The 23,527-nt window shown below is 33.2% G+C and overlaps 1 protein-coding gene across 1 annotated transcript in view; it reads left to right on the plus strand.

Moving 5' to 3' along the window:
- Positions 1 to 19,386: 19,386 nt before the first annotated feature.
- The window catches only part of LOC107850395 (probable methyltransferase PMT21), a 28,730-nt gene continuing 24,589 nt past the window's right edge, over positions 19,387 to 23,527 (plus strand). The window contains exons 1-6 of the mRNA XM_047413347.1: positions 19,387 to 19,591; positions 21,462 to 21,752; positions 21,867 to 22,015; positions 22,097 to 22,292; positions 22,792 to 23,002; positions 23,182 to 23,527. The exon at positions 23,182 to 23,527 is cut by the window's right edge and continues 1 nt beyond it. Of these exons, the coding sequence (XP_047269303.1) occupies positions 21,486 to 21,752; positions 21,867 to 22,015; positions 22,097 to 22,292; positions 22,792 to 23,002; positions 23,182 to 23,527 (1,169 nt within the window). The 5' untranslated portion in view covers positions 19,387 to 19,591; positions 21,462 to 21,485. The remainder of the gene's footprint in view (positions 19,592 to 21,461; positions 21,753 to 21,866; positions 22,016 to 22,096; positions 22,293 to 22,791; positions 23,003 to 23,181) is intronic.

The raw sequence follows: 23,527 nt of genomic DNA on the forward strand, positions 1-23,527 counted from the left end.
AAAATAACTTCAGACTCAAACCAAAAACTGACTGCCATATACGGGGTCACATAATAAAAAATATACCCTGGGTCAAGAAACACATACATATTACGGGAGAAAATTTGTAACATACCAGTGACTACATCCGGTGAAGCCTCTGCATCTTGGCAGTTAGACAAGGCATACAACCGATTGTGACCGCCTCTGGTAGCTGAAGTAGAACCCTTAGGTGGTGGTGGCGCTGAGGAATTTGCTTGGGATTTTTCACCACTGAAGTTCCCTCTTATGGATGGACAGTCCCTCTGAAAATGGCCTGGCTGACCATAAGTATAACACACCAGCCTGCCCAACTGACACTTCCCTGGGTGATGTTTGCCGCAATTTTGACATTGCGGGAAAAATCAAGGTGGATGAGCTATACTGCCTTGGGACTGAGTAACCCTGTACTCCCGACCCATGGTAAGGCTAGAAATTCTGAAACCGCCGATCAGCTGAAGGTCTAGGCGCTAGCTGAAAACTGGGCATAACTCTACTACTTCTTCGACCACCTATTACCCTAATTATTACCACCCTGGTGCTGACTATAATGTTGATCTATAGATATGGCCCTCTTGGCCTGCCCTTCTCTCTCTCTTACCTCATCTAGTCTCTTTTTCTGCTCTTCAATCTATTGTATATGCACGAACGACCTAAAGAAGTCCATATCTCTGTTCAGCATCGCTCCTTTGCATTCCAACACCAAGTCGTTATAAAGACCGGATGTAAACTTTCTCATACGGGCCCTCATGTCTCCGCCATTTTCAAAGCATTGAGCATAATGGGATAGATGATTGAATTTCAGAGTGTACTCCTTGACACTCATCTTCCCCTGTCTTAAATTCTTAAATTCTTCAGCCTTGGACTCCCTCAACTCCTGAGGAAAGAATCGATCCAGGAAAGCCTTCACAAATTTTCCACACATAGAAGGCTCAACATTATTCCCCCTCGAATCTTTCCATTCATTGTACCACTGATTTGCCATCTCCTTGAGCTGATAGGCCGCTAGTTCAACCCTTTCCACTTCATCCACATGCATAACCCAAAAAATTTTCTCTATTTCATCCATAAAATCTTGCAGGTCCTTCTCAACCTTTGTACTCATAAACTTAGACGGGTTCAGCCTCATGAACTGGCCTGCCCGCATGGTCTCTAATGCACCAGGAGCAGACCCAACATACTCCGACCGTCCGGCCTGGGAAGCCACCAACTGTGGAATTATATGCATCGACTGTCTGAACTCAACATTTGATATCTCTCTCTGGGGAGGCTGGGTGTGGCTAGTCCCAGACCGTGGAGCCCTAGGTACCCTGGGTGGGCTAGTCTAAACAGTAGGGACTTCCGGAGCAACAATAAATGCAGAAGTGGGAGCCCTATTTCGTGTCCTCATCCTATATGTAGGGAAGACTTCCTCAGCTTAGACATTATGTTCATTAGAGCGACGGGGAGACATGATAGCTTCTCTAAAATACCAAAGACCAGTGATTAGAGGACATTCAGACTCTACATCACGAACTAAATCTCAAAGAAAGAAGACTTTCCTAAACGCCTTGTAGCCTCCGACTTATAAGTGTGGTGCGCTACACACCCATAAATAGGACTCTACCCGACGCGATTTTGCAAACACCCTGGGACCATGAATCATGCTCTGATACCAAGTTTGTCACGATTCGAGCTGAGACCTTCGCCGTGATAGGCATTTCAAAGCATGAAATTCCGAGCGCCCTTCACTCGCTGGAAATCATGCACATATTCATATACTATAAAGGACAATGAGGAAAATATACATCAATACGGAATCACGGTCATGATTATAATTCAAACGAACAATCTGAAATAAAATCCATAACATCTAATACTAGCTAACATCAGTCGGCAAAATCTCTAATACATTAAAACCAACATCTTGTCTAGAAACTGGGACAAGGCCCCTAGTCAGACCATAAACACAAAATGAGATGACAAAGTGTAAAGTCTAGGCCTTCCGAAATAGAAAAGGCTCACCAACTACAACATCTGTCTGATAAATCTATGGCTTAGCAGGACCCCTTGACTAAGCCTCAGACCCTGAAATATAAGGGGTCAATACAGATGTACTGGTACGCAGAGTAATCCAAAATAATGTACTTTTATATGTAACATAAGTGAGAGTATTTCATCAAGCGTTATGCATAAAGTAATTTAAAACACATGGGCAACTTCAAAGGATCATTCAAATAATTTTGTAGATGCAATACCATTCTTTAATTTGAAGGGGAGCCTTGGAGTAACTGGTAAGTTGCTACTATGTGACCAGGAGGTCACGGGTTCAAGCCTTGGAAACAACCTCTGACAGAAATGCAAGGTAAAGTTGTGTACGATACACCCTTGTGATGGGGCCCTTCCCCGAACACCGCGCATAGCGGTAGCTTTAGTGCACCGGGCTACCCTATACCATTCTTTAATTTACTTCTGAGCTAGGTGGTACATCCTAAATTCTACAGTCCACGGGCTATATGGAATCCGCCCTTAACTCGGCCGTCAAGCCCCTAACCTAAGTTTGCCGCAAAGGTTGGGGTTTCTGTTCTGATACACCACAGGTCAATAGGCCATCGTATAATCCCTCTCTGGGGAAAATAATAAACCCGTATCGGCAAAATACGGTTTCGAACAATTAGTTTTCTGAACTCGTACCTTCTTCGGGTAACTACCTCACTCTCTTTAAGCCCAATTTAACCTTTTCTAAACATGCATAGTTCTAAGTTAAAAATCTGAAAATCTGAATAAAAATCTGCATTCTGTTCTGTTTTGTGTTACCATGACATTATCTGTATTGGTATCGTCATACCAAGACTTGCAAGTCATATTTCTGAGCTATAAAATATCATGTTACAATCTCTTCTTTCAAAATATAAAGTTTGGACCACTCTACTTCAAACAATCCAAGGAGATTCATACTTCAAAACATTTGTCAAATTATATAAAGATCATTTTTTTCAGTATTTCAACAAACATGTGATGGTCATGAATTTTGTGACAAAATATGCAATCTTCTTAATAAACATCTTTAACCTTTAACACCAAGTACAATACCCCTTCTTCAATGTAAAACCATAATCAAATCTTAACAACCATAGAGGCATTTACATCATGCTTCTCAAGATGCGTTCGAATAAATCATAACTTACAGAAACAAAAGCTTTTAAATAAGAGAGATTGCTAATAATAGATGCTCTCAATTCAATATTCAAACCCATCAAGTGCATATGTACATATATGTATATAAGTAAAAGATCAATTTCAAGAGAAGGCCTTAAGACCAAAACAATAATATCATTAAAAAATTCATAATGCACAATTGTAAATGTAAATTCCAACACACCTTTATAAATTCATGATTTCTGAAACTTAGCCCTTATTCAAAGTATTTTCAACAAGCCCATGTAGTTTAGGAAAACCCCACATACCTTAGATTACTTTGGAGGGAGAGTGGAACCCGAATTTTGATTAAGTTCTTGGAATTCTTGACCTTAAGGATGAACTCTTGATATTTGGGGAAAGGATTTGAGTTTTGATTTGAGAAAATATGAGTGCTTTTCTGAAGTACTTTGCCCTAAACACGTTTTAATTTTGTGTTATAACTGAGTTTTAGATGAGGGAAATAGACTAAAATACCCCTCCTGACCCCGAATTTAAAATAAAAATGCGAACTGGGCACCCGACGTAATGCGTCAAAATCGCATCGAGCCACTGTTTCATCGACACGGTGCGACGACTTCACATCTTGCTTTCTGTATTTTGGAGTTTTCGCAAAAGCTAGTGAGATTTCTGTGAAAAAGTTGATAAGATTATGGATTGCAGAAGGACTTTTTGAGATAAGGGGGCATGGGGATTTGGAAAAAGTGGCCGGTAGTCTTTTACATGATCTTATTGATAAAAGTCTAATAAAAGTCTAGTTGTCGTTAGCAAGCGAAGTTTGGATGGAAAAATCAAGACATGTAGGATTCATGATCTTCTTCATGATTTATAATTGAGAGAAGCTGAAAGTGAGAATCTTTTGTATATTTTAGATCCCTCAGCTTCTGAACCCGAAAGGATTGTTCCTCAAGATCGTCGGTGGGTTTCAGTTTGTTCATATCGAGGTTGTTTTTCTCCCTTTCTTGCTTATAACAAAACACGTTCTGTTCACTTTTCTGAATATATGGGGTCCTAGACCATTTCAAACTACTTAGAGTACTAGACTTGGGGAGATTGAAGTTGACATCTGCTCCCCGCGAATTATCAGACTTAGTTTCTTTAAGGTATTTCGCTGTGAGGAGTTCTGTGGTTATTCAATATCTACCGATTTACAGACTTTTGAATTTACAAACTTTCAGTTTTCTTCTAGACGATGGATCACCATCACGTACTAAGACGATGCAATTACCAAATGGAATTTGGAAAATGTCTCAGCTGAGGCATGTTAACTGTAGGAGCATTTATGTGTATTCTCCTCCAAAGATATCAGCTGATGACGTTAAGTACCGCGTTTTGGAGAACTCGCAAAGTGTTACTGGGTTGAGTCCTCTTTGTTGCACAAAAGAAATATTTCACGGGATTAAAAACGTGAGAAAATTGAAGATTTTTGGCGATAGTGATGAATTTTATCGTGAGCCCAAATGCCTCGATAATCTTATATATTTGCATGAGCTCGAGGGCACTACATAAGTTCTTTCCCACCAAATCTCAAGAAGCTGAACACTTCTCCAAACTTGTCTATCATGGGAGAGCATGACTATCATTAGCAGGTTGCCCAAACTCGAGGTGCTCCAGTTGAAGACTGATGCCTTTGGAGATAGTACCGATTTGGATAAAACAGTATGGGAAGTAACAGAGATGGGATTTCCCGAATTGAAATTCTTGCCCCTTGAGGGGTTATCTCTTGATCGTTGGAGAGCCACGGATGATTTCTTCCCATGTCTTGAGCGCATAATAATACGAAAAATGCTTGCGCTTGAAACAGATTCCTAGAGGGTTTGCAGATAGTATGACATTGTAGCTAATTGAGTTACATCAGTGCTCTTCTTCCCTTGTAAATTCTGCTGAACGGATTCGGCAAGAGCAACTAGAGATTTTGGGAAATGACATGCTTAAAGTTGAGGCCGTCGACACAATTAGAGGTACGTAATATAACTTAGCATGAATTGATCACTTTGGTCGAAACATAAGGGAACGCTTGAATAAGAGTGGCACGCGAACTGTTGCAAATCGTCATATCACATCATACTTACAGCGGGAAGCCCCTTAGTTGAAAGTTGGATTGCGGAAATGCTCTTCAAATATTGATACCCCTTATCCTTAACCAAAACTCTACACATTGCGTTTAGCATCTTATATAAATAGACATCAAGAATACGCTTAACTGTCACCATTGAATCGAACAGTTCACCAAAGGCTTGTACTTGCATTTTATTTGCTCGTTTTTCCCATAAATAAACACATAACATAGTGAATCTTTTTCATGTTCTACGTTAAATTTATGATTTTAAATCCAATATTTAACTCCTCAATTTTCATGTTGTATATTTTCTACTGCAAATGCTGATAAAGGGTGTGAAAATGTGACAAAAGAAGGGGACATTATCCAAAGTGCCAAATATGTAGCTTATTTTAGCATGAAATTGTGTTTCTTCCGTATTATCTCATCCTTACTGCATATTCTTTCTTATCCAGTGCAGGAAAGGAAAATCCGAGCGCCTGCTATGCGCAGAGTTCGAGAAAGGACCAGACCACAATGGCCTATCTAGTGAAGAATGGCAAAATTATAAATGCTCAAAAAGTGGGTGTTGGAAGAATGGCAAGAAAGGCGATACCAAAAGAGATTAAACAGATATGGAGAACTATTCCATTGTGCAGCGAATTCATGACCAGTGGGTACCTATTATCTCTCACCATTATAATTACTAGGTAGCTTTGCCCACCTAGAGCCAATCAGATCGATGAAAAAAAATCACCTAGTATTTTTATTATTACGGTAACACAAATCTCATGATTCTCCTTCTACTTGATTGACACACTACGAACCACATATGAGATGTAAACTGTATTAGGCAAGCCTCATGCATGACCTCTACCAAAAATTAGAGAGGAACAAAGCTTGCTTTGAGGGGCAGCGAACGCACATTTCTAGAATTAAGGATAGATGCTTACATAATTTGTATTTTTGGAGTAAAGGCAGCCTAATAGAGAGTTTGAAACATTATATGGATTTAGTGGATATGCTAGAAAAAAGATTATGGGAAGCTGTTTTCTTTTTCTTGTTTTCTTTTTTTTGAATATCTACCTTATCAAAAAAAAAAAAAAAGTCAAACCAGTAGTAATGTATTGTAATGTTAAAGGGTCTACCTACAAAGGTATAATTTTAATTTTGTAAAATATAGAGATAATGGAACAATTTCCTTGCAATATTATTCCAAGAATACAGGCTATTTATAGGTGTACCGGTGTAAATCTGTCTAAAGAAACAAAATCAGAAAAATCTCTATCTATGATTGTGCTATATATATATACTATATCTAGACATGTCTATGTACATTTTGCAACAAATTTTAAATGTTTAACTTTTGAAGGAAATTTATTGGTGGAATAATATGAAAAGGGATTTGGCAAATGTCATTGTCAAAGTGTATGGTTTATAGCAAGTCAAGGTTGAGCACTTAAGGTCAGGTGGCACTTTTCGAGAGATAGCTCTACCCATGTGGAAGTGGGAAATGATCAATATGAATTTTGTTACTGGTCTTCCGCGATCTCGAAATCAATACGACTCCATTTGAATCATTGTGGATAGAATGATCAAGTCCGATCACTTCTTGTCTGTGCGGACTAATTACTCCGGAGAGAATTATGCAAAGTTATTCATTCAGGAGATAGTTCGATTGCATGGAGCTCCAGTGTCTATTATTTATGACCGAGGTACGCAATTTTCTTGTCATTTTTGGAGGGGTTGGGTATACAAGTGAACCTTATTATCACTTTTCACCCTCAAACAGATAGGCAAGTGGAACGTACTATTCAGACTCTAGATAATATGCTAAGGACTAATGTGATTGATTTTAAAGGGAGTTAGGTTGATCATTTATCCCTTATTGAATTCGCGTATAATAACAGCTACCATTCCAGCACCCAAATGGCCCTCTTTTGAGCCCTTTATGGTAGAAGGTGCAGATTACCAATTGAATGGTTTGAGGTGGGTGAGATTAGGTTGTTTGGGCCTGACTTGGCACATCAGGTGATGAAGAAAGTGAAGGTGATTCGAGAAAGACTGAAGACTGCCCAAAGTCATCAAAAGTCTTATGTAGATGTAAGACGAAGGGAGTTGGAATTTGAAATCAATGATTGGATGTTCTTGAAGGTTTCGCCTATGAAGGGAGTTATGAGATTTGAAAAAAAAAAAAAAAAAAAGGGAAACTTAGTCCCATTACATTGGTCCGTATCAGATTGTAAGAAGGATTGGGAATGTTGTTTATGAGTTGAACTTACCAGCAAACTTGGCCTCAGTTCATTCTATTTTCAGGTGTCTATTCTCAAAAAGTGTGTGGGTGATCCTTTCTTTGTGGTGCCCGTTACGTTGAGGATATTGGTACTAAAGATTCGTTGTCCTGCGAGGAAATTTCGGTTGAAATCTTGGATAGGCAAGTTCGAAAATTGAGAACTAGGGAGATAGCTTTGGTGAAGGTGCTTTGGAGGAATCAAAAGGTAGAGGAAGCTACATGAAAATCGGTGGAGGACATGAAAGCTAAATATTCATTCTTGTTTTCATCGTTGGACGATGGTGCTTGAGGTACGAATCTTACTTCTTCTTCTCTTGATGCATTTCAAGTTTTTTCTTGAGTCCCTCTATGTTCTTCCTTATATCATGTTAAGCGTATCATAATCTCTCATTTGGGGACAAGTGATCATAAGGGAGGGATAATGTAAGACCCCAAAAATTTCGATGATTTTATTTTGGACTCTCTCTCATGTTTAAAGATGATTTTTGTCTTGAAACAAGATAAGGGATGTTAACGGAATCATTATAAAAAGTTTTAAAATTTTTGAAAAGCGTTTGGAGTCATATCAGGACCCCGAACCAATGAGGGTTCACGATAGCAGCGTACCACGTCCTGGGCCCGCCGCGACAAGACCGTGGCACGCCCTTGGGCTGCCGCAATAGGTATACAACATACAATTTAGAGGTATACAATATCGATACCATGTTGTTCTTCTTCTTCTTGTTTCTAGTAAAATATGAGGGTCCATCGGAAACAACATACAATACAAATATAACAATCGATACATTATTGTATATCATATGTATAATGATGTGCGTACAGTGGCATATAAAAAACATACAACTGTGTATATTAGCGTATAATGTGTGGTAATAAGTATGAAGCCCAAAGTGCAATGTACTACATTAATTGGGTCATTTGCACTTTCAGCTCTATTTTGTGATGGTCTTTTAGTTTTTATCTCTTCGAATAAATAATTTTTTTTTGCAAGACATAAATTTATATTTTTGCATGATAATATTCAATAAGTTAGAATTCCGTGTCCTTCAAGAATTTATGCCCGGAAGTATAAGCTCGATAAGGATAAAAATTAAGACTAGCTCATGTGAAGCAGGGTCGATTCTATGTTTAAAAAAAGGTCACGTGAATTTATGGTCATTCGACTAAACTAGATATATTATTTGTATAATTCTTAAAATATATCTAATATTATCTTTTTTATTGGTCCATTATTTTGTTGTTTTTTTTTAACCATTTTATTTTTTACTACAATACATTATCCTACAATAACAACCAAATTTTCTGTCTACTTATTATCTTTGTTTTCTGTCATTTTCAAGAATTTATGACTTTCTTATAGTACTGTTTGCACCTCCTCACAATTTATAACAAGAAAACAAAATAAAATCATTATTCCAAAACCAAAATATAAATCTAACAGTAAAATTTCTTGTTCTTATCACAGTAAACAAGGAGTTAGTGAAACACGCGGATTAGAATAAAAGATTAGTAAATAGCAGTGTGTTATTTGTTATTTATTCGCGCTCGTAGTTGTAATATTATTCTTATTGTTTTTTGTACTTTGATTATTACATTGTCTCGTTGTAGTTAATGTCATGTTGTTATTTATTGTTTTGCTACTCAGTTATGGAGCTAGAATTTTTATTAAAGGGGTTCAGAAGTAAACATACGAACTAGCCAAATGGGGTTCAACATCTACAATATATACACAAAATATATTTTTAATCATATAATAATAGTATAAAATAGTAGTATAATTTTTCGTTGAAGGGGCTTTGGATGACCCTCCGGTTGAAAGGTGGATCCGCAACGTTATTTCTTGTTCTTTTATTACTTTCTTTTCTCGATTGCTTTGGACTATTTTTCCTTAAGGCCAGGAATTTATCAAAATCAGTTTCTTTACCTGCAAGATAATGATAAAATTTACTTATATTCTACTCTTGTTGAACTCTATTTTATAAAATTATTCTAGATATTCTGATGTTATCACAATAAAATAAAATAAAAATAACCAAAAAAAAAAAAAACATAAGTTTGAGTACCGACGGTGCAATAAATTTTTAACATGATGATCAGTAGGTAATTCTTGAACAAATCATTTTAAAGACATTGTATTTTTTTTTAATAAGAAAAAAAAGTCAGATATTATTCATAATGATTTGAAATATATTATTACAACTAGTGCATCTATACATTTTTTTTTACAAAATATTTATTTATTTTATGCAGTAAAGTAAGTAGAAAAAGTATCTGACGGTGGCACGTGCAATAACGTCAGTTTTGTTCCATGCATAATGCATTTAGTACTGAAAATTAGTGAAATTCCGAATTTAGATATTTAGAGATATATATTAACTTTCGATACATTTAATAAAGAAATTTTTTTTATGTAAAGATACATAATTAGCTTTCGATAATATTTTTTGTAATTTTAAATCTATGTAATACATCCAACTAAGATACTTTTTTCTTGTAAAATACATAATTAACTTCCGATATGATCTGCGTACACTCTACCCTCCCCGACCATGTGGGAATACACTGGGCATGTTATTGTTGTATACATCCAACGAAGATACATAATTAGCTGAGATTTTTATAATTACTTTAGAGATAAGCATTCAGTATTTCCTCAAACTATATATAGTTAAAGTTGCTACGACACACTTCAATTTCGTATGAATCCTATTACCCTCCTCAACTCAATTTGAGCGTATTTTTGTCACCTTTTTGTGCCAACATGACACTTTTATTACATAAAACTGAGATCCACGATAAAAATATCACGTTAGTTATAAAGGTGTCACATCAGCTAAAAAGGAGTACTAGATGCTTGACTCATTACTTTATAATGATGAAAATTTGTATAAATATGATAGTTAGGATTTATGTTTATGTTAATTAAGTTAAAATATATGTTAGAGTTTGTGACCCAAATTTTATTGATCCGATCCTGAAAAATTTGTGGTGCGACCCATGTATGTTTTTGGACCTATAATTTATTTGTACGTAATGCGATTTAGTGGATCATTTTTCGTGCGGTTAAAATAAATCATTGAGACTATGTCTCGTTGTACTCCTCTTCATTATAGTGAAAATCCTTTTCCTCTGTCCGTTATTTCTCCCGCAAGATTTTCTACGTAAAATTTATGTATCTTCTTCTTATTTTTTTTTTATTTTGTGATATTATTTATTTGTCCGAATATAACAATATACTTTATCAAAGATGATTTTATAGTAAAAATTAAACACCAATTTTTTCATTAAAAAATGAATGAATAGTTATCGTTCGACAATAAGTCGTAAGTAGCAACATACCACAAACCAATGGCCATGTTATCCGGTTTTCAAAATCAGACAAACACAAACGCGTTGATTTCAGCAACAGCACCAACTCCAATTCAACACTAAAATAGTAAATTCCTCTAATTTATTCCTCCTCATGTACATGTATATATGTATGTCTATATTTTGGCGGAATTACAATAATAATATATTCAGTATATTTTCAATAAGTGAAATTAAGAGTTAAATATATGCAATTCATATCACTCACCTCTAATAAAGTCTTACGATAATAATATATTCAATATATTCTCACCAAATGAAATTAGGAAGGTAAATATACACAGTCCATATTACTCATTTCTGATGGAATTTTTCGACAACAACATATCTAACATATTTTCATCAAGTAAGGTAAAGGAGGGTAAGTGTACGAAGTTCATACCACTACCTCAGATGTGGGATAGAGAGACTATTTTCGATAGATTTCGACTCAAGATAAAATAATCTGGAAAAAAATAGTAAAAAGATAAGATACAATAGAAATTACCACACTCAAATAATACCATAAGCAAGACTCACTAAGTAATACAACAAACGATACACCACTCTGAATTACTAGTACTATAGCTACTATTTATTCGATCTATCTTTACTTTGTATAAATTTATCCCTAGCTAATCTCTCACGCCTCTCGTATATATCACCTTTTGAAATTAAATATTCAAATATATATATATATATATATATATATATTAAAGTACTAGATTCTTTATTTTACTTTTTCAGAAAAATCTTTCTATGTGATCATGAGATTTCAACAAGTAGTAAAACGATGTTAATAGTTACTTTATTTTGTTCCTATTCGTAATAATTAGGTGTATTAAAAACACATAACGTAATAATGAAAAATGCATTTATTCTCCACCTGCCTATTTTTTATCACAACAATGCTCATTAACACTTTTTTTTTAAAAAAAAATCACCTTTATTAAAAAAGTATGTTATCTTTTAATATGAATTTTTTTCATACGAATTTGAATTTAATCGATTTTTAATATGAGTGTCAAACACGGAGCAAGAAACGTATCAAATTGATTGATTTATTCTGATTTGGCATGGAGGTTATAAAAATAAAAATAAATTTTTTTGAATCTTATGCTTTTAAATGGATAAAGAGAAAAGAAGTCAAATAAATTTCGGAAAAGGGCCTTGTATACCTTCGGGGTCGTTTAGTGTGAGGATAAGGAATAAATAGTCTCGAGATAAAATGAAGGACTATTTTATCGCATGTTTGGAGTGAGGTATTAGTTAGTACCGAAATTATTTATCATACTATATTTACATCATAGTAATGTGATAAGTTATCTCATATACATGGTGGATAATTAATTTCGAGATTAATTATTCCGAAATAACTCTTTTCCAACCACGACTCAAGTATTGAAAATGATCCTAAAATACCCTCCCTATACCTTAGGCTCTAAAATAGTTCATCCACACTCTATTTTATACTTTCTCTTAACAAAAAACTTTTTAAAACAATACTTTTTTTTTGGTTTTTCATCTGGTGTGTTCGGTGCTCGCATTGGAGTCCCGACTAATCCAGATCGCGCGTTGCAGGGCCCATTAAGGTGGCAGCGCTCCCAATAGAGTTTTCTCCACACCCAGGATTGAACCCTCGACCTCTGGTTAAGGGTGGAACAGCCTCATCTACTGCACCACAACCCATGTTGTTTTTTTAAACAATAGTATTATTTTCATTTACTACATAACAGATTCTTATTGATTGAAATTTAGTTTATTAAAAACTTCATAATTCCTAAAGTGATATTTTTAGAATCCAAAAATGAAAGGAGAATATTTTAAAATATTTTCAATATTATTAAGAGTATAGTAGGTCCTTTTCAAAATAAATTAAAATGGAAGGAGTAACAAAAAGGAGGCAATAAGAACATCTTAAATTAGTAAACGAACCACTAGAGTTGGCATGGTGGTTCAGCGCCATGTCCTTTAAGTAAGAGGTCGGGGGTTTGATTCCCATCTCTGGCAAATAGAGCAAACTCTATGGTCAGTTCCCTATCGCTTAGTGCGCTTACAGAAAAACGAAGGATTAACCTCACGGCTACCGGCTGTGGAGATACCTTGGGAAACCAAAAGTAAAAATTAGTAAACAGTTAAATATATATATATATATATGAAAAGACAATTTGGAAAATGATAGGTGTCAATTTTTTCAATGAAAGTGCTGTATGATGTTGAATTGCATGTGAAATATCTTTGGTGCTAACATATTTATGATTAGCATGGGAATTAATATAATTATCTTTGCTTTTTTTTTTCTTCTTTTTCTTTTTGAGTTTGGTTGTAGTAATTCATATATATGGTGATGCAATATTTCATTATTGAATTTTTTCTATTTTATTACGATTATAATATGAAACTCAAAAAAATCATCTATATAGTATTCATTATATACAATTGAATTTACTTATAATGATATCGTTCAGTCAAATATTTTTTTGAATTATTGAAAAATGATATTATAAACATATAAAAGTATAACATGTATAATTGAAATGAAAATTTGATATATTTTCTTTTGGAGGAAGCTAAAAGGGGGGAAAAGTTGCAAAAAGCTAAAAAGTGTTTAAAGATAAAAGAGAGGAGAAAGCAAAAAGGGGAAAAATAATAATAAGAGAAAAAACATAAAGACATTTATTTATACTTGTATAATGTGGTCCTATGAAGGCAAATATAAAAATGATTTAAATCATTATAATTTACGTACGTAGCCATGCAAGTAACATCAATACTTTACCACAAAGTAAGGCACAAATTATTAGTACATTTTTAATCAGAGATATCGGATAAATAAAGTCGTGTTTAATAAAAATTTGAGAACGATTTAAGAGTATTTAATTAAATCAATAAATATGAATTTTAAGTTGACCAATATGAAAGTAATTGTTAAAAATATGGACCTATTAAATACGAAACATATTTACTTAGATAATTTGCAATTTTTTAAAAAAAATTATTATTCATTGAAATTATTGAGAATTTAATAATTGCCAATCATTTTTTGACTTTGAAAAATACTACTACTAGTACTGAATTATATATATTGACCATTAATAGTCCAAAGTGGATTACTAGTAATTGTTGGTACTTTCCTTTTTGCTATCCAATCAATTTGATGCATTGTTTTTCAGTGGGCCCCAGCCCAACAAAAAAGAAAAAGAGAAAAATGAAAAGCAAAAAAAAACTCCATTCGGTGTTCGACAGCTGGTTTGAGTTCGATTTTACATTCACACTGGAAATAAATTTCAGTTTTAAGGTAGAAAATATTTTTTATAAATAATTTTTATTCAGAGTTCAAATTCAAAATCTGTGAGGAGTAACACAATAGGATCCCCCGTGTAATAGTTTAATAGAGTTTGTTTAGGGTAGATTTTCTCCTAATAAATTTTATGTGTTTTTAATATGTAGGTCATTTGATCAAACCATATTCGAAATAGTATTTTTTTAGAAAAAAATCTAAAAAAATTGTGAGGAGTAAAGTTTGCTCTTTCTCCTTTTCTTGGTGCTATTACATGGTGGAAAGGAGGAGAAAGCCGTGGCGGATCCAAGATTCAAAAATTCTAGGTGTTCAGGAAGCTCGATCATATATATTGACATCTAAAGGGTTCTGGATGGAAATAAAAGTCTCCAACTATCTTCTTAATTTTCAAATACTTTTCTAAATTTTGTATCAATCTTTTATACATTTTTTATATAACTATATTTAATTTTCATCAGATATAACGAATTTCAAAACACCACCAAATTGAACATAAGTCCACCCTTGGTGAAAAGCAAGCGTGAAGCTAATATTTACGAGTTCGACCAAACCTAATAATTTCAATTCAAAGTTCTATATTTATTTTAATACAATTACTACCAAAATAACATAAATATACACATTAACTTACCATATTTATGCAAATTCTCACCCTTACGTACAAAGTAATTATAAAAATTTTAACTAATTACGTATCTTCGTTGGATGTATCGGGAGCTAATTATGTATCTCGATAGACCCAAAATCGGAAAAAATACACTTGGAGCTAATTATGTATCTTTACAAAGGAAAAAATGTATCTTCGTTAGATGTAGTATGAATCTCAACAGACACAAAATAAAAAAAATGCATCGGGAGCTAATTATGTATCTTTACAAAGAAAATATGCATCTTCATTGAATGTATCGGGAGCTAATTATGTATTTCGATAAATTCAAAATCAAAATTTTTAATACTAATGTAAAATATAGAAATTTTTTGTATTTAAATTTTAAACCATTGGAATTTATGTTGTTTGTTGGTTATATTTGTACATACTAGCAAGAAGACAATTACCAAAAATTGAGGATTTGGGGATTTTATTCTTTCTCTTTTGATGATAGTTGTTATAGTATTATTTATAAATAGAACAAAGCAAAGTACTATAAAGTGAGAAACTTTAATGACAAACAAATAGATTTTGTCAGTGCTCAAATTTCCATTTTTGTAATTATTTAATCCGTTATTTTGACATTACAAACTTAACTTTTGAAGTTTAATTATTTTACCTGAATTTCATGTATATAAGCTAGAAGTTCAACTTGTTTTATTTTCATTTCAAATCAATATGTAAATGAATAGATTATTATTGCTCTAACTTCAACTAATTTTGCCTCAAGTTAAGATATTTTAATTTAGTGAAGTTTATGCATACATAATATTAAAAAATATTTGAACTTAATTTAGCCATATAGCCATATGAAACTTCAAAAAATCGCACATATTTAAAGTTATTTTCAAATGCAAAAAAATTAAAACACTAAAAACATATTAAATAACAATTCCTAAATACAAATAAACCCCAAAATCTTTTATGAAAGTATAACATTTTCTTGAAATTGCTTAAGATGAATAAAATGTCACTGAGACATAATAAATATTATTTTGATATCTTAAACACTCATTAGGGATAAATATTTATTTATTTGTATTGACCCTTAATACAAAATTAAGTGTGCCAATTGACATGTGGATAACCTTTGTCTTTATCACAAGCAAGATTCAGATTGGGTTCCCTTTATAAAAAAAGCAAAAATAAAAAATAAAAACTCCAGATAGAATAACTAAAAATATCATATTTAATTAGAAATTTTGGAATCAAAATTTGAGTTTATAAAAAAAAAATATTGTTGGAAAGCATGAAAAGGGGTCTTATATGAGTTATAGCAATACCCAATAAAATTCTGGGTTCGAAAAGAATAGAGTATATGCAGATCTTATCTCTATTTTTGAAGCATAAAGAGGTTGTTTTTTAAAGATCCTCGACTCAAGAAAATTAAAGTAAATCAAAGTAGTAACATAAAGAAAATCGAGGTGAAGTAAAACATGACAGCTAAATATACAAAGAATCATAACACGGCGAACTCTTAATTTAGGTATCGTGGGTGCTCGGAAGGTTCGAATACACATATTGAAATTCAAAGTTTTAAGGTTCTACCTGAAAACTGAAGCACTCAGTTAGCTTCTTGGCTTACTAGCTAGATGCTTTTCTATATCTTATACAAGATTTTATACGTTTCTTATATGATTTTATCTAATTTGCGCTAAATTTAACGAGTGTCGAAGCACCAAAATATTAGCTATAGGTCCTCCCTTGATAACATCTGACAAGGTACGACCACTAAAATATAGTAAACAACACACAACAACAAAGACCAAAAATCAGATATTACATAAGTAGGATGATCGTATAATAGACACGAGGCTCTAAACTATTACCGAGCTATATCAAAAGGGTCTTACGTGATGTTAATTTAAATTAGTTGGATCACTCTGAGGTGATTTACTATTTACAGAATATTAACTAATCAAAAATTATATTATGTTAATTACTATTTAGCATTGAAAATTTTGAGGGTAGAAATATAAAATATCTAGGGTTAACCAACTTGGCTATGTAGGAAAGTTCATGAATAAAACAAAGAAAACAATTCACAAACTATTGGCCAAAACTACATGAAGTGCACCAACTCAAAAAAGTCAAAAATCATGTGCATATGTTTCACAGTAAGACAATATAAAAAATATTAGATAGGTCGACGCATAAAATATTTTTTATTGATATTTGATATTATTATTAATAGATTGTTTGTAGTATTATTTTATGATTGTATTATTATATTATTATTTATTATTTTGTTATTTTTTATGGTCTTTTATACATTATTTTCTAAATTGTATTTTATCTTAAATCGTCTGTTATATATTCTTAATGAAAATTTTTTAATATCGCACAAATTATTATCATATTAAAGATCACAAATTTTAAAAATTTTTACGACCACATAAATATAATTACATATTTTCAGCATTAATTTTCAAACTTTTAATTTCTTTTTAAATTTTATATTAATTTAAATCATGTCAATTTAAATTGAGACTGGGGAAGTACTAAATAAGTAAAATAGATATCTAGAGATCTGTTTTCAAATTTATGTAAATTTAATAATTTTTATTTTTATGTTGTATAAACACTAAAACTTTTATCAAATAACTACAAATTTACCATAAACTCAATTGTTATTACTATAATATTTTAATTTTAATTCATAAACTTTAAATTTTGAATTAATAATGTATAAACTATGAACCCAATTGATCATATCATAAATCCAGATAGGAATGTGTGTTTATTAACTACAATTTAATAATAAAAATTATATAAAGATACGTGCCATATGTTCAATGGATTGGTGAAAATATTAAATGCATATAAATTTTTTACCTTACATACGTATATGTAATTATATATTATTCCAACCATATATCAATAACCCTCTCTATGTAGTTGAAGAAGTCAGAATAATTTGCAATAGTTAATCAAATCAATAAATAGAGTCAGAATAATTTGCAATAATTTATTAGATCAATAAATAAAGTCAGAATAACTAGCAATAATTCATAAGATCAATAAATAAAGATAGAAATATTTATAATCTTTAATAAATAAATTTTAGGTATCTAAGTAGAGAAATTCAAGGAGTAATAAGTCTTTGTTTGACCAATTATTATGCTAACTCAACCATAAATAGAATCAAAAGCAGTGAGTTGATCACTTTTAGTTTTAAACTTAAAAAAATAATATAAATATACAGCTTAACTTATTATATTTATACAAATTTTTATCCTTATAAAAGTAATTACAAAAATCATAACTAATTATGTATCTTTATTAGATGTATCGTGAGCTAATTATATATCTTGACAAACTCAAATAAAAAAAAATTATATCGAGAATTAATTATATATCTTTACAAGAAAAAAATATATCTTCGTTAGATGTATTATGTATCTCGACAGATTCAAACTTGAAAAAAATATATCAAGATTTAATCATGCATCTCTATAAAGAAAAAAATATATCTTCGCTGAATATTTTGGAAGCTAATTATATATCTCAAATGACTCAAAATCGAAATTTTTGATAATTATGTAAAATATCAATTTTTTTTATAATTAAACTCCAACTTATAAAAATTTATATTATTTTCCATTAAACTTTCGTTATGCATAATATCAAATTACAATCTTACTTTACATTTGTACGAAAGTTTGTTTAAACACTCAATACTCTGGTAAATTTCCTAATTGGTACCAAAGGGACCATATGTTAAAAAAGAAGGGAGTAATGATAATGGTAATAAAATACTCCCTCTATTTCGAAATAAATGAATTGTTGGGATATTTATTGATGTTTCAAAATAAATGAATCGTTGAATTTTTTTTCAAATTTGTCCATATGATTTGATAACTAATTAACTTTTGAAAATGTATTACCAAAGTTAACTTTTTTTTTTTTGGATAAAAATAAAAAATTATGTTAAATTTATGTCTTTAATATTTTTTTCTTAATTTATATATCAAAATTCAACAATTCATTTATCGTGAAACAGAGGGAGTATATTTCAAACCCCATAATAAAAGAGAAAAGAAAGACAGCTATTGAGAGGTCACAAAGCCAAGAATCTGTAAAGGGGAATAAGGATAACAAGATGACATAAAAACAAATACAGTTTCTTTTTTCATTATTTCCTTTCACCAAATAATAATAATAATAATTTAAAGTTGTTTTTTTAATTCTTTTTCTCTGTTAATATACATACACATACACATAATGTAATGTGTGTATATATAGAGAAAGATAAAATCTTTGTTAAAAATTGAGTCTTGAAACAACAAGGTTCTTGGCTACAAGATTGTGAGGGTAAATTTTTTTGCTATTTTTCATGTTTGTTTATTTTAATTTTATTTTTGTGTGTATTTATTGTTTTATCAAGAAGTTGATTAATGGGCTCTACTTTTACTGTGTTTAACTGTATCATTTTCTGTGTAAGAACTTTTTCAGATCATTGCATTTTGAGTTATTTATGTCTCTTTCTCATTTATATCTACTGTTTTACCATCTTTGGTTCTCATTGATTTACTTGTTATTTTTGCTGTTGTACTTGGATTTGCTGTAGTTGAGCTGGATCTTTCGAAAATAGTCTCTCTGCCTCATTGAGGTAGTGGTAAAGTCTGTGTACACTCTATCATACCCAGACCTCACTTGTGCGATTTTACTTCTTGTGCTTCTACTCTGCTGGTGTACCTGGATTTGCTGCACTTGAGCAGAGGATCTTTCGGAACAACCTCTCTACCCCACCGAGGTAGTGGTAAGGTTTGCGTTCACTCTACCCTCACCTCCCAAGAGATTTCGCTTGTTGTGCTTCTATTTTGCTGTTGTACCGGGATTTTCTGCATTTCGGAGACAGTCTCTCTATCTCACCGAGGTAGTGGTAAGGTCTCCGAACATTCTACCCTCACGAGACCTCACTTGTGTTTCACTGGTTATGTTGTTGTACTGCTATTTTGTTGTTTTTCAGCACTTGGGGTTTCTTAGTTTGGTCTATAAGATCTTGGGTTTCATTCTTTTTCTTGAATTAACAAGTCTATATAGTTCAAAATTTGATCTTGGGTGAGTGAATTTGTTCATAAAAATTGAATCTTGTTTTTCTTACTTTCTTGAAATTCATGTTTGGAAGGGGAGCCTTGAAGTAACCGGTGAAGTTGCTGTCGTACGACCAGAGATCATGAGTTCAGGCAGTGGAAACAGCCTCTTGCAGAAATGCAAGTTAAGGTTGAGTAATATAGATCCTTGTAGTCCCGTCCTTCCCTGAACCCCGCGTATAGTGGAAGCTTTAGTGCCTCGGCTGCTCTTTATATGGTCCAAGATTTGATCTTGGATGAGTGAATTTGTTCATAAAAATTGAATCTTTCTTGCTCACTTTCTTGAATTTTTTCATGTTTGGGATTTACTGTCGGCAAGTCTATTTAGGTAGTGTAGAAGTACAACTTAATTGGTCAACAAATGAAGTATTTTTAACTTATCTTTATTCTATATTAAGCTTTATACTGTACTTTTTCCTTTCTTGTATTCTTGGTTGTTAGGCGCATAAATTCTTTGGTTTGGTGCTTTTTCATGTTTCTTCCTCACATTATTGACTTTAGTGGCTAAGAGGGCCCTCATTGAGACATCATAATTTGATAAAGTTTTGGGCCCTCATGTTTCCGTATTGGTTGCTATGTTTTCTTCACTGTCATTTTCCCTTTTTTCATACTATGCTCAAGCCGAATGTGGTCTGAGTACACTCTACCTTCCCCAGACTTCATTAGGACTAACATAATTTGATAAATTGTTGGGGCCTTATATCATGTGGAAAAATATGAAAACTAAAGTGAACATGTTAGCTTTAACTTGTCCCTACTTTCAGTATCAACAGATCTAATCTAATGGTTGTTAAGAATTGTAATTAATAGCCTGTTTTTTGAGATTAGATCTGTTAATGTTCCTCTTGTTTTTGTCTGGCTACTAGAATTGTGATTGCAATTCTTTGATAAAACGATTTTGTATCTAGTTTATTCAGATATCCAAGTATTGAAGTACTGAGTTTTCAGTAAGTGAATGTACTTGTTCACTTTTTGGAGTTCTTGCTAAGTTAAGCATTTATGCTATCCTCCTTTGGCTTGAGTTTTGAGTCTTTTTCATCTCCGGTTACTCGATAATTTCCACAAGCACAAATTCCGCTTTTTTATAGTACCAAAAGTTCTTTTACAAAATAATCCATCTGTTTCCTGTTTGTTAGTGTTGTAATGTAAAGTAAAGAGTGTTGTTACCTCTCCAATTATGTACCGATTTCGCCGTATCGTCTTTCTTTTTGTTTTGAGATTAGGATGTCTGTGTGAAGTCATTCATTAGATAACGATTCCCATCTCGAAAACGTGTTATCTCCTCTTTGAATTTCTTAGCTGCTCCCTTTACTACTTTTAGTTAAAAAGCAAGGTGATGGGAATCATATTCTTAACAAAAAAGTAGTAATCGGTATCGTATTTTCCCCTCTCATTTGCTTGAGTGTTCCATTCTATTATTCTTCTTCGTGATCCATTTGAAAGGAACTGTCACTTTAAGAAATTCCAAGTAGGTGTTAGTATGAACATTTTACTAGTTGAAGAGGTGGAATGATTAACCAGGTTGTTTTTCTCTTATGCAGGTAACCGATAAGGATTAGAAAAACATGAAGCACAAAGATGGAAAACCTGCTCAATCGGAGAAAAGTTCATGGAAAGTTCCGATGGCATTAACGGTTGTGGTGTTGTGTGGGCTTTCTTTCTACCTTGGAGGTATTTTTTGCTCTGAAAAGGAGAGATATGTAGTTAAGGATGTTAACAAGGCAGTTGACACTCCCACGGGAACCGCTACTGGACCCATCCAGATCAAAGCCGTTTCATTTCCGGAATGCAGTGCTGAGTATCGGGATTATACTCCATGCACAGATCCAAAGGTATTATGATTTCTAGTCCTTTTTTATCCTCAAATTTTGTTCGTTGAGATACGATTTGTTATTATCATGTCGTTCAGCCCGTTGTGTTTATGATCTACTATTGATATATCACAGAGATGGCACAAGTATGGTCGCCATCGTCTTGCTTTCTTGGAACGGCATTGCCCTCCTAGTTTCGAACGGCAGGAATGCTTGGTACCCCCACCAGACGGCTATAAATCTCCTATTAGATGGCCAAAGAGCAAAAATGAATGTTGGTATAGGTAATACTTCTTGTTATGGAACTTTGTTTGTCAATGATTTGTTCGATTCGATTGCGATCATTGAACCTTGTCCGGCTTCAGGAATGTTCCATATGATTGGATTAACAAGCAAAAGTCCAATCAACATTGGCTTAAAAAAGAAGGGGAGAAGTTTCTCTTTCCTGGTGGTGGTACAATGTTTCCTAATGGAGTTGGTGCCTATGTTGATTTGATGCAAGATTTGATTCCGCAAATGAAAGATGGGACAATCCGAACTGCCATTGATACTGGATGTGGGGTGAGTCTTTGTTGTGGAGCTTCGGTTTCTATTATGTTTCTAAATATGAACAACTTCTCCAGCAATTTGACTTTATTTTCCCTTTTGGGAGTGTTTACTTGCATTTTGACTCTTGCAAAAGATAACTGGTTCATTCATATCTACGTTTTATTTTAGTGTTCGGATTCCATATCCTCGTGGATATTAAGCGGAGATAACCAAGCACTAACTCATCGAAGCAGTCCTTTTCTCTTATTCACAATCAAATCAAGAAATTTCTATCCCTAGGCGTTGTCCTTTAATCTATTTTTGGTTGCCTTTTGCTATTTCCGGCCTGAGGTTATAACTGATTCTTTTATTACTAATTTGGTACATTGTCTCTGATTGTAATATCGTGTTTCGACTAATTTCCAGAAAAGTAAAAAAAATATAACATAGATGTTTCTCCCAGGAAAACGTAGGTGTAGTAGCTGTTTCCGAATTCAGGTTAAGCCTAATTCTCTTCTTCATCTTTCTTTAGGTGGCAAGCTGGGGAGGTGACTTACTAGATCGTGGAATTTTGACCGTCTCTCTTGCCCCAAGGGACAATCACCAGGCTCAGGTTCAGTTTGCTCTGGAGCGTGGAATTCCTGCAATTCTCGGCATCATTGCTACACAACGTCTTCCTTTCCCTTCGAATTCTTTTGATATGGCTCATTGTTCAAGATGCCTAATTCCATGGACTGAGTTCGGTAGGTTATCTGCTTAGGTAGAAATGTGTATTTGTTATGTCTTAAATTTGGTTCGCATTGCTATTCCCATTAGTAAAATAGGGATGTTCTGCAAAATTCACCTCTGCGCCTAGTGCATAGACAAAGCAAGCTAGATATTAGCGATGAAGGTTATACTAATTCAACCTTATTATTGTTAGGTGGAGTTTACCTTCTTGAGGTACATCGCATACTCCGTCCTGGTGGTTTTTGGGTCCTCTCTGGCCCTCCAGTGAACTATCAACGTCGTTGGAGAGGATGGAATACTACCATAGAGGAGCAAAAATCAGACTACGATAAGTTGCAAGAACTGCTAACTTCAATGTGCTTCAAATTATTCAACAAGAAGGACGACATAGCTGTGTGGCAGAAGTTGTCCGACAATAGCTGCTATAAGAAGCTCGATAATCCCGACAGCTATCCTTCAAAATGTGATGACGGTACTGAACCTGATTCAGCGTGGTACACCCCTCTTCGGCCTTGTGTGGTTGTGCCAAATCCAGCTGC

Source organism: Capsicum annuum, chromosome 1 (genome assembly GCF_002878395.1).
Source record: "Capsicum annuum cultivar UCD-10X-F1 chromosome 1, UCD10Xv1.1, whole genome shotgun sequence".
NCBI lineage: Eukaryota > Viridiplantae > Streptophyta > Magnoliopsida > Solanales > Solanaceae > Capsicum > Capsicum annuum.